The 12,728-nt window shown below is 46.4% G+C and overlaps 1 protein-coding gene across 1 annotated transcript in view; it reads right to left on the bottom strand.

Annotated features, from left to right (window-relative positions):
* The window catches only part of MRPL48 (mitochondrial ribosomal protein L48), a 71,488-nt gene that overhangs the window by 35,496 nt on the left and 23,264 nt on the right, over window positions 1-12,728 (bottom strand). The window contains exon 4 of the mRNA XM_062197565.1: window positions 2,274-2,362. Within this exon, the coding sequence (XP_062053549.1) occupies window positions 2,274-2,362 (89 nt within the window). The remainder of the gene's footprint in view (window positions 1-2,273; window positions 2,363-12,728) is intronic.

The raw sequence follows: 12,728 nt of genomic DNA, 5'->3' as shown, positions 1-12,728 counted from the left end.
CGTGCATGGAAAGCTGTGCATGATGACTCAAGTACTTGAGTCCCTGCCGCCTGTAAGGGACACTCAGATGGGAGTTCTAGGCTACAGGCTTCGGCCTGGCCCAGTTCTGGTCCCAGTTTTTGTAGGCATTTAGGGGTGGACCAGCAGAAGGAAGATCAAACTCTCATTGTTTGTCACTCTTTCGAATAATTTTAAACATAAATAAATTTAAAATAGGTAAGACTATATAACATAGCTTTTAAAAAGCTATGGACTCGGCTGGCACCACGGCTCAATAGGCTAATCCTCCGCCTGTGACGCCGGCACACCGGGTTCTAGTCCCGGTTGGGGCGCCGGATTCTATCCTGGTTGCCCCTCTTCCAGGCCAGCTCTCTGCTATGGCCCGGGAAGGCAGTGGAGGATGGCCCAAGTGCTTGGGCCCTGCACCCCATGGGAGACCTGGAGAAGCACTTGGCTCCTGGCTTTGGATCAGGGCGGTGCGCCAGCCGCAGCGGCCTCTAGGGGGTGAACCAACGGCAAAGGAAGACCTTTCTCTCTGTCTCTCTCTCTCTCTCTCACTGTCCACTCTGCCTGTCAAAAAAAAAAAAAAAAAAAAGCTATGGACTCTCCTTGCAGAAAAATTTTACATATTATTTCAGACCCCCTCCTCCCTGCCTAGAGGGTAGTGTTAACCGACTCAAAAATCACAAAGCTGCAAGTGACAGAACCAAACTTTAGAAGACAGTTTTGGGGCCGGCGCTGTGACCCAGCGGGTTAACACCTTGGCCTGAAGCGCCGGCATCCCATATGGACGCCAGTTCAAGTCCTGGCTGCTCCTTTTCCAATCCAGCTTTCTGCTATGGCCTGGGAAAGCAGTAGAAGATGGCCCAAGTCCTTGGGTCCCTGCACCTGCATGGGAGATCCAGAAAAAGCTCCTGGCTCCTGGCTTTGGATCGGCGCAGCTCCGACCATTGCAACCATCTGGAGAGTGAACCAGCAGATGAAAGACCTCTTGCTCTGTCTCTACCTCTCTCTGTAACTCTGACTTTCAAATAAATATTAAAAAAAAAAAAAAAGAAGAAGATAATTTCTTGGTTCCTAATTTAGTACTCTTCCCACTGCAAAGGAACAACTTTAGTCAGGGATCTGTTTTCTGCCTGCAGCCTGCCTGATATGGGTCTCGGCTGTGGCAGGGTTCTTCTTGTGAAAATCCTTGATGTAAGGATGACGCCCAGGAGAACATGGCCAGTTCAGTGCTTTCTAAAGCCCAGACTCAATGGTTTCAACCTCAGCCAAAGACAGATAAGCAATAAAGAGATGTGCATGGTTGTGTGAGAGTATGAAAATAAGCCAAAGAACCAAAAGATGTTGAAACCTGCCAAAGGAGCACAGCAAAATTTTCCCAATTACACTGTTTAAAGGAGGTGATTGGGGCCAGCCCTGTGGCATAGAGGGTAAAGCTGCCGCCTTCAGTGTCAACATCCCATATGGGCACCGGTTCGATTCTAGGCTGCTCCACGTCTAATCAGCACTCTGCTATGGCCTGAGAAAGCAGTAGAAGATGGCCTCTGCACCCACGTGGGAGACCTGGAAGAAGCTCCTGGCTTCTGGCTTCAGATTGAAACAGCTCCAGCCATCGTGACCACTTGGAGAGTGAACCAATGGATGGAAGACCTCTCTCTCTCTTTCCCCCTGCCTCTGTAACTCTGACTTTCAAATAAATCAATAAATCTTAAAGGAGATGATGGCACTGAGACTCAAAGCCAAATTTTCTGACATTTAGGCCAGTGTTATGTCCACCCCACCACAAAATCCATGCACATGCAGAGAAACCTAACCACCACAGAAGCAATCACGTAGCTGAAGGCACAGGAATGGGCCAAATCGTGTTATAATGCTTAGCTCTAACTCCCAGGCACCTGTGATATTGCATCAAAGAGGCACATACATAGTTTAAGTCTGCAAACAATCTAAACGTCAGCTATCTGAAAATATTAATCCACTTCTTTTGGCCACAAACCAATCATTCAACTAAACTAAATTTAGCAGTTCCACTCAGAGATCCATACTGAAATACACACTAAGGGGATATTTCTTAAAAACTATCACAAGTAATCCAACCAAGCTGTTTGCTTTTTACTGTGATAACCTGGCCTGGGGACATGACCGGAAGCTAGGAGAAACACCTCCAGTCTGGATAATCCCTAACTTTTCTAATATATGCATCTCTGACCTTAAGGTCTTTGCAAAAGCTGACCACTGTCCTTTTCTAAAGGACTCCCTCTGCTCCATACCTCCTGAGCTTTAACTAGGTGCTTGTATCGTCCAATGCCATGGGTGGGTTTTGTCTTGTAGTGCCGACTGGTGCTCAGTAGAATGCCACCTGAAAGAAAGAAAACAAGATAAATCTGTTTGTGTCCCTCTAAGGACAGGCAGATCATATGTGAGAAGATAAACTCTCCATGGCAGGGTTGGGAATATTTGGAGGTAAGAAGGTCTTTCATTGGCTTAAAGAAACAGACATTTTGGGGCCGGCGCTATGGCGCAGCAGGTTAAAGCCATGGCCTGAAGCACTGGCATCCCATATGGGTGCCACTTCTAGTCCTGGCTGCTCCTCTTCTGATCCAGCTCTCTGCTATGGCCTGGGAAAGCAGTAGAAGATGGCCCAGGTCCTCGGGCCCCTGCACTCATGTGGGAGACCTGGAAGAAACTCCTGGCTTTGGATTGGTGCAGCTCCGGCCATTGCGGCCATCTGGGGAGTGAACCAGCAGATGGAAGACCTCTCTCTCTGTCTCTACCTCTCTCTGTAACTCTTTCAAATAAATAAAATTAATCTTAAAAAAAAAAAAAGAAACAGACATTTCTTGATGCTGAACTAATTCTCCATTTGCCCCCTTTTTTTCTCCTTTTGGTCCTGGAATATATCTTATCCCAAATGCCCACCTTTCAAAATTTTCTCCTGCTAAAGCTACAGTGACAGGGAACAAAATACACTCTCATAGGCTGCTCACCTCCTCTTGTTCCTCAGCAGGAAATAACCCCCTTTGAAGTTTTCTAACAGAGATTACAGAGAGAAAGGCAGCCAAAATAATAATCAAAGAGGAGGATCACCCGAAGTTCTAAAAGCTTTAAAAACCAGCTGTCATTGATTTGTGCTGGTATGGAAGAATCTCCAATACACTGCTAAGTGAACAACAACAAAACCAAAACCTTAAGGTACAGAACAGTGTATACATATAACACTAATAGGCAAAACACAGGGCCCCTATCTACTCACACTTTGTGTTGAATCATGATAGGTGCCACCCAGATCCCCCTTCAAGGAAGGATATACTGTCCCTATCTTGCTTTCACATGTACATATATATTCACACTCATTCTCCTCCAACCCTCATTTTCAAATAAACAAGAAATGGTAACTCTAGAAATTCAATGAAATGGCCGATGTTATCCAACAAGAGACAGAACTGCTGCTTAGGGACAGGCGTTGTAGCATAGCTATATGGGCACCAGATCAAGTCCCAGCTGCTCCACTTCCAACCCAGCTCCCTGCTGATGTGCATGGGAAAGCAGCAGAAGATGGCCCAAATGCTTGGGCCCCTGCACCCATGTAGGAGACCCAGAGGAAGCTTCTGGCTTCTGGCTCAGCCTCAGCTATTACAGCTATTTGGGGAGTGAACCAGTGGAAGAAAGACTCTCTCTCTCTCTCTCTCTCTCTCTCTCTCTCTAGCTCTGCCTTTCAAATAAATTGAGGGAGGGAGGGAGGGAGGGAGGGAGAGAGAGAGAGAGAGAGAGAGAGAGAGAGAATTTCTACTTAAACTCAGGCCTGACTAAAAAGCGTGTATCTGGAACCACTAGGTCATAACACTTGAATTTCTAGAATACAAAATCTAGCCATACCCAATCTTCCCTATCTCTGGTTGCAGTGGCAGGGACTGGACCTGCTCAGGTCTGCTATGTCTGTCTATCTGTCTTGCTTGCTCTCCACTTTCTGGAGAAGCACTAGTCTTAGGTTCCGCTCCCTTACCTCCTGGTTCCTGTAGTCCAAGGTCACCCCTTGGAGGAGGGTGAACACAAGATGGTGTGGACGCCAACCATAGTCCTGACAGTCCCCTGCATTTACAATCCAGCCATATCATCACGACAACCCAGAAGAGCATGGATCCCATCCATGACATGGATGAATCCACATTTATGACCCACAACTATCAGATACCAGGACGGTTACAAAGATGAATAAAATACGCTATGATGGGTAAGCAAGTAATTACCTCACTGTGTGCAAAGTACTTTAATGGAAATGTGAGTGATGTTGTGAGTGCCCTCAGGAAGGGAAATTCGCCTTTAGAGTAGGATGCAGGATGTGGAAGAATGGGTTCAGAAGAGGTAAACATTATGTTCTTGAAAAAGGAGTTAAGAGATTGGCCAGCGCCGCGGCTCACTTGGCTAATCCTCCGCCTGCGGCGCCGGCATCCCAGATTCTAGTCCTGGTTGGGGCACCAGATTCTGTCCCAGCTGTTCCTCTTCCAGTCCAGCTCTTTGCTGTGGCCCAGGAGGGCAGTGGAGGGTGGTCCAAGTGCTTGTAACCGGCACCTGCATGGGAGACCAGGAGGAAGCACCTGGCTCCTGGCACAGGCCGTAGCAGCCATTTGGGGGGTGAACCAACAGAAAAGGAAGACCTTTCTCTGTCTCTCTCTCACTGTCTAACTCTGCCTGTCCAAAAAAAAAAAAAAAAAAAGGAGTTAAGAGATTAAAATGTGAGGAAGACAAGGTATTGCAGCCAGAGGTTCTCACATAGAACTGAACATAACTGAGCTATCTTTTTGGCTGATGTCCCAATTCTTGCTCTGACTCTAAGACCTTTGATCTTTTGAGGCTTTCTGATCCAGACTCTACAATCTGGGGACTCAGCCAAGCAGCTGATATACAACTCTCCTTGATGGCACACAAGGATCTTCAGACCACAGTCTGGCAAACGAATCTTACCCAACAAGATTTTTATTTAAAAAAAAAAAAAATTATTGGAAATGCAGAGTTAAGAACAAGAGAAAGAGAAAGTGAGATCAGTCTGGTCTACTCCATAAATGGCTGCAACAATCAGGCTGGCCCAGGCCAATGCCAGGAGCCTAGAACTCCATCTGGATCTCCCACATGGGTGGCAGGAGCCCAAGCATTTGGGCCATTTTTAGCTTTCCCAGGCACATTCACAGGGAGCTGGATCAAAAGTGGAGTAGCCAAGACACAAACTGGTGCCCATATGGGATACTAGTGTCACAGGTGGTAGCTTAATCTGCTATGCCACAATGCCAGCCTCCAAAGACATTTTATTATGATCTCAAAATATAACTTCTTTATTTTTTTATTTTTTATTTTTTATTTTTTTATTTATTTATTTATTTTTTTTATTTTTGACAGGCAGAGTGGACAGTGAGAGAGAGAGACAGAGAGAAAGGTCTTCCTTTTTGCCATTGGTTCACCCTCCAATGGCCGCCGCGGTAGCGCGCTGCGGCCGGCGCACCGCGCTGTTCCGATGGCAGGAGCCAGGTGCTTATCCTGGTCTCCCATGGGGTGCAGAGCCCAAACACTTGGGCTATCCTCCACTGCACTCCCTGGCCACAGCAGAGAGCTGGCCTGGAAGAGGGGCAACCGGGACAGGATCGGTGCCCCGACCGGGACTAGAACCCGGTGTGCCGGCGCCGCAAGGCGGAGGATTAGCCTGTTGAGCCACGGCGCCGGCCTCAAAATATAACTTCTTTGGGGTGGGCACTCGGTTTAGCCAACTAAGATGCCCTCATTTCATATCAGAGTGCCTGGGTTCAAGACCTGCCTCCACTTCTAATACCAGCTTCCTTCTATTGCACACTGAGAGGCAGCAGATGATGGCTCTAGTACGTGGGTCCCTGCCACCAAGTGGGCTGGATTCCAGGCTCCTGGCTTCAGGCTGACCTAACTGTTGTGGTATTTGGGGAGTGAACCAGAAGATGGAAGATAGCGCTCTCTGCCTTTCAAATATATATATAAATACTTCTAAAACATCTGAACTCTTCAAAGTATGTTCATTCCTTCAACAAGTATTTACTATTACCTATCAGGGTAGCCAACGACAACTGTCTCTTACAAGCATGTGAACAGCACACACTAGAGTTGTGCAGTATATATCCAACCCAATCTTCATGGCAGGCCTGACTTTGGTACCAATCACTGCCCTAGATGCTAGGGCTATAATAAGGGAGAGAAAGAGCTAGAAAAAGGGGTAAAGAGACTTACTTTTTAATTATATCCTTTTGTGTCTACCAACATCTGCTCCACATATATGTATTATCTATTCCAAAGGTAAAAAAATACTTGAATAAATAAATGGAGGGTGTGTGTTCAAGGCAGAGGAAACAGCTTGTGCAAAAGTTCTAAGACGGCCCACAGCTGGGCACATTCAAGAAAAAGAGAGGCTATGAGTATGGCTAAAGCCAAGTAAGAGGGGCACAGAATGGAATAGAGTGGGCACAGAGACTATAGTGAGTAGTGGGTCAGAACCTACTATGCTGGGCCTTGTTAAGGCAAGGAAATCATGTCTGATGTATTTTAAGAAGATCATTGAGGTTTTGTGTGAAGGGAATATAAGTGGAAGGGTTAGGAGAGTCCAGTCTATCCTCCAGAGCTGACAAAAATAATCTTCCTAAAACCTAAATTTAGTCATCTTATTCTCTTTCACTAATGCAATCATTTATCCATCACACACATGCAATTCTTTTAAGGTCTTTCTTTTTAATTGTCAGGCCCTACAGAGATAATAATGAATAACACAGAGAAGTTCTTTGTCACATTCTTAAGTATTTGGGGCCAGACATTTGGCCTGACAGTTAAGGTACCTCTGTCTCAAATCAGAGTAACTCTGTTCAATACTCTGGTTCTGGGAGGACAGTGCTGTGGTGTAGTAGGTTAAGCCTTCGCCTGTAGCCCTGGCATCCCATAAGGGCACCAGTTCATGTCCTGGCTGCTCCTCTTCCAATCCAGTGTTCTGCTTATTGCCTGGGAAAGCAGCAGAGGATGGCCCAAGTCCTTGGTCCCCTGCACCCATGTGGGAGTTCCAGAGGAAGCTCCTGGCTCCTGGCTTCGGATAGGTTCAACGCCTGCCATTGTGGCCATTTGGGGAGTGAGCCAGTAGATGGAAGATGTCTCTCTGTCTCTACCTCTCTGTAACTCTGCCTTAAAAAAAAAAAAAAAAAAAAAAGATTTATTTATTTATTTGAAAGAGTTACACAGAGAAGGAGAGACAGAGAGAGAGAGGTCTTCCATCCACTGGCTCACTCCCCAGTTGGCCACAAAGGCCGGAGCTGTACCGATCCGAAGTGAGGAGCCAGGAGCTTCTTCTGGGTCTCCCATGTGGGTACAGGGGCCCAAGGACTTGGGCCATCTTCTACTGCTATCCCAGGCCATAGCAGAGAGCTAGATCAGAAGTGGAGCAGCCAGGACTCGAACCAGCACCCATATGGGATGCCGGCACTTTAGGCAGAGGCTTTACTCGCTATGCCACAGCGCTGACCCCCATCTGCCTTTCAAATAAATAAATTAAATCTTTTTTTTTTTTTTTTTTTTTTTTTACAGGCAGAGTGGATAGTGAGAGAGAGACACAGAGAGAAAGGTCTTCCTTTTTGCCGTTGGTTCACCCTCCAATGGCCACTGCGGCCGGCGCACTGCACTGATTCGATGGCAGGAGCCAGGTGCTTCTCCTGGTCTCCCATGGGGTGCAGGGCCCAAGCACTTGGGCCATCCTCCACTGCACTCCCTGGCCACAGCAGAGAGCTGGCCTGGAAGAGGGGCAACCGGGATAGAATCCGGCGCCCCAACCGGGACTAGAACCCGGTGTGCCGGCGCCGCAAGGCGGAGGATTAGCCTAGTGAGCCGCGGCGCCGGCGTAAAATAAATCTTTTTTTTTTTAAAAAAAGAATAAAATCTTAAAAAGACTCTGGTTCTGGCTCCTGACTCCAGCTTCCTGCCAAGGCAGAGCCAGGGAGGCAGCAATGATGACTCAAGTAATTGGGTTCCTGCCGCCCTCATGGGAGACCTGGACTAGTGCCCGGCTCTGGCTTCTGCTTCTGTTTCAACTGAGGACACTGCAGGCATATGGGGAATAAAATGGCGGATTGGAGCTCTCTGTCTATCCCTGTCTCTGTCTCTTTCTCTCTGTGTGTCTCTCAAATAAATAAATGTTTGATGGTCTTCTACTGCTCAAAGTCTGAACTTCATAGCTAAGCATTTAAGGACTATTTTTTTATTTTCTTTAAAAAAAAAAAAAAGATTTATTTTACTCATTTGAAAGGCAGAATTACACACAGAGAGAAAGGAAGAAGGAGAGAAATCTTCCATCTACTGGTTCAATCCCCAAATGGCCACAATGGTGGGGGCTGGGCCAGGCCAAAGCTAGAGCCAGAAATTCCTTCCAGGTCTCCCAACTGAGTGGCAGGGCCCAAGTACTTGGGCCATCCTCCAGTGCCTTCCCAGGTGCACTAGCAGGGAGCTGGATTGGAAGGGAAGCAGCCAGGACTCAAATCAGCGCTCATATGGGATGCCAGCATTGCAGCCAGCAGCCTAATCCTCTGTACCGCGACATTAGCCAGAGGACTTTTATTTTAATTACTTATTTATTTGAGAGGCAGAGAGAGCTCACATTGATTGGCTAGTTCATTCCCTAAATGACCACAATGGTGGGGGGAGAAGGGAAAGCAAAGCAGAAGCTGGCAGTTCAATCCAGATCCCCCATGAGGGCAGCAGGAAATCAATTACTTGAGCAATCCCCATGCCCTCCCAAGGTCTGCACTGGCAGGAAGCTGGAGTCAGAAGTCAAAGCTCGGGGGCTGGCAGTGTGGCATAGGAGTAAGGCTGCCTCCTTCGATTCCGGCCTCCCATATGGGTGCTTATTCAAGTCCTGTCTGCTCCACTTCCGATCCAGCTTCCGGCTAATGGCCTGGGAAAAGCAGCAGAAGATAGCCCAAAAGATGGGCCCCTGCCACCCACACAGGAGACACAGATAAATCTCCTGGCTTCAGCCTGGCCAGTAGATGGAGGAGCTCTCTGTAATTCTGACTTTCAAAATCAATCAATCAATCTTAAAAACAAAAACAAGAAGTAGTAGTCAAAGCTGGGGATTATACCAGGCACTCCTATGGGAGACACGTAATGAGCATCTTAATACCTGCCCTAGGACCTGATTTTATAATCTAGTTCCAATTACTTCATCTCATTCTCTCACTCTTACAGGCCCTTACAATTCTGCTCCCCAGCTCCCCAGCCACAGAGCTATACTTGTCACCCTGCATAAACCCGTCATTTTCATGCCTCTGTGCCCAGCTGGGTTGTCCCTACTGCTGGGACTGCACCTCTCTGACGGGAAGACTCCACACAGCCTCCACCCACATGTCCCCATCTCTCTAGACCTTTTCTGCTGCCCCGAACATACAAAGATCAAGAGTTCACTTCACGGTTATGGCTCCCAGGGGCCTCCGTTATGTAATAAAGCATTCTGTGTAAATAAAGAGGAGCAGTCCGATGCCAGTCACCATCTGTAAGTACACAGAAACTCAATCACCCAGGGATGGTTTCAAAAAGCAGAATCCAAATGCATGTTTGGGATGATGACACGTCTTAGGTCAAAGTGCTGCAGATGTTTGCACTGGCTTCTCATCTGCTGGAATTCCTTGGCAAAAGGCATTTTCAAAATCAATCTGGGGCAATTCCTGTAATTACAGCAGCTGGTTAATTAAAAAGCTAGTTCAAACCACTGTTAAATTAACCATCTTCCCCCTTAAATGAAAGGCTTTGGTCAAATTACCAGTGTGTTAAACTGCTTAATTAGCCAGTTGTTTTAATTATAAAATTTACAAGTTTGAAAGCCTCGGATTTCCAGTAAGTTCAGCTAGATTCTCCCCCCTACTTTGTGTCATTAAGCGGGGTTTCCTGCTGTCACAGTAAGATTGCAGCCTCCAGAGGAAAAAGGCAAACTCTTCACAGAAGATCGACACAAAACCCCAGGGCTTCAATAAAGCAACTTTGGAAAATCTTTCAATTACCAGTATAGGATGTAGGCATATCCTGACTTCTCCCACATCACTCCCCTTTCCTTCACAGATGTCAGAGACAGCTGTCCTTCAGGGCCCTTGCTTACTAACCTGGAAACCAGACCCATCAATCCAGGATGGGGTAAACAGCTTTGCTTTAATTATCTCTTCTTCAAAATGAGAACAAGCATTTTTAGCTATGCAGGTAGGGGGAGAAGAAAGAAAGGGCAGCCCCAGCCAAGAACCTGATTCCAGGATATTCGCTCTGTTCGGTAGACTGCTAAGTCCCTCAAGTGCAGATAGGATGCCAGCATCTAGGAAAGAGTATGTGCTCAACAAGTATGTATCTAAGAGATAAAACAAACAAAACAAAGATTGTTCTTGAGATATTTTACCAATCTGCAATGCTTTGTCTCTGGAAATTGCCTTTTTTTTCCCAAGAATTTCTTCTATGACTATCTTTTTGCTTATGCTATAATCATAACATTCTAAGTTTCCTTCATATAACCTTTGCAGATTTCTTGTTATATATTTACTTGTACATGATCATTCATGTCAACACAACCAGGCCCATCCTTGGACAGGGCAGCTGGCGTGGAATGCAAGACCCACAAATATAGTGGGAGGGGTGCAGGTAGGAAGAGGGACTATACCTTGCTCTTCTTTTCTGAACATAATTATAATTCAATTTTTAAATTTCTGACTTTAAAGATATTTCAAAGAACCCGTGGAAAACACCCACAAAACAACTTCTTTCAAGTGGAATTATCTTGGCAAGCCACTTCTGTTGAGTTATTCTTGGTCTGTGAGCCTTCCATGGAACTAAGATTCCCTGACCACAATAGAAAAGAAACAAAGGAAAGGATAAATGGCCAGAAAAATGGGTCTAAATGTGTTCAACCACAACTCGTAATCAAAGACATGTAAACTACAAATACAAGGGACCGCATTTTTTACACCTTTTACTATTAGCAAATTTTAATATATTAAAAAACAGTAACGGCCGGTGCCGTGGCTTAACAGGCTAATCCTCTGCCTTGCGGCACGGGCACACCAGGTTCTAGTCCCGGTTGGGGCGCTGGATTCTGTCCCGGTTACCCCTCTTCCAGGCCAGCTCTCTGCTATGGCCCGGGAAGGCAGTGGAGGATGGCCCAGGTCCTTGGGCCCTGCACCCGCATGGGAGACCAGGAGAAGCACCTGGCTCCTGGCTTTGGATCAACACGATGCGCCGGCCACAGCGGCCATTGGAGGGTGAACCAACGGCAAAAAGGAAGACCTTTCTCTCTGTCTCTCTCTCTCTCACTATCCACTCTGCCTGTCAAAAAAAAAAAACAAAACAGTAACACTTATTCTACTGTACAGTAGGGTAACTACAAGTACAGTTGATAATGATTAACTGTATTTCTAACTATAAGACAGGATTTTGAATGTTCTCAACACAAAAGAAATAATCAATGTTTAAGGTGATGGGGTCCGGCGCTGTGGCACAGTGGGTTAAAGCTCTGGCCTGAAGTGCTGGCATCCCATATGGGCGCCGGTTCAAGACCCAGCTGCTCAACTTTCTATCCAGCTCTCTGCTATGCCCTGGGAAAGCAGTAGAAGATGGTTCATATTCTTAGGCCCCTGTACCCACATGGGAGACCCGGAAGAAGCTCCTGGCTCCTGGCTTTGGATTGGTGCAGCAACGGCCATTGCAGCCATCTTGGGGAGTGAACCAGCAGATGGAAGACCTCTCTCTCTGCCTCTGCCTCTGCCTCTCCTCTCTCTGTGTAGCTCTGACTTTCAAATAAAAATAAATAAATAAATCTTTTAAAAAAATGTTTAAGGTGATGGACATAATAATTACTCTGGCCTAATTATTGCAAAATGTATATGACATTGAAATATCACACTGTACCCCAAAAATATGTATATATCAATGTGTCAATTCAAATTTTTTAAAAATTTAAAAATCTTTTTAAAAATAATAAAATTCAACATTGATGAATATACAAAAACAAATTCTCAAATATCCAACAAGTATAAATGGTACCATCTTTCTGAAAGGCAATTTAAGAATACATATCATTAGCTTTAAAAATGTGTGTTTCTGGGACTGCCGCTATGGCATAGTAGGTTGGGCCTCTGCCTGTGGTGCTGGTATCTCATATGGATGCCAGTTCGTGTCCTGGCTGCTCCACTTCTGATCCATCTCCCTGCTGATGGTCTAGGAAAGCAGTGGAAGATGGCCCAGGTGCCTGGGCCCCTGAATCCACAGAGGAGGCTCCTGGCTCCTGGCTCCGGCCTGGCCCTACCCTTGCTGTTTCGGCCATTTGGGAAGTGAACCAGAGGATGGAAGACCTCTCTCTCTATGACTCTACCTCTCAAATAAATATGTAAATCAGAGAGAGAGAGAGAGACAGAGAGAGAGAAAGCAAGAGAGAGAAAACGAGAGAGAGAAAGAGAAAAAAGAAAAGAAGAGGAGAGGAGAGGAGAGAAGAAGAGAGGAGAGGAAAGAAAAGAAAAAAGTGTGTTTCCGGGGCAGGCATTTGGCACAGCAGTTAAGTCACCACCTGGGATGCCAGCATCCCCTATCAGAGCGCCTGGGTTCAAGTCCTGGCTCTGCTGTCCATTCCAGTTTCCTGCTAGTGCACACACTGGGAGGCAACAGGTGATGGCCTACGTAACTGGGTTCCTGCCCCAATGTAAGAAACCGAG

Source organism: Lepus europaeus, chromosome 7, assembly GCF_033115175.1.
Source record: "Lepus europaeus isolate LE1 chromosome 7, mLepTim1.pri, whole genome shotgun sequence".
Taxonomy (NCBI): Eukaryota; Metazoa; Chordata; class Mammalia; order Lagomorpha; family Leporidae; genus Lepus; species Lepus europaeus.
Note: the sequence above shows the minus strand (reverse complement) of the source record. Positions and strands in the feature narration are given on the sequence as shown.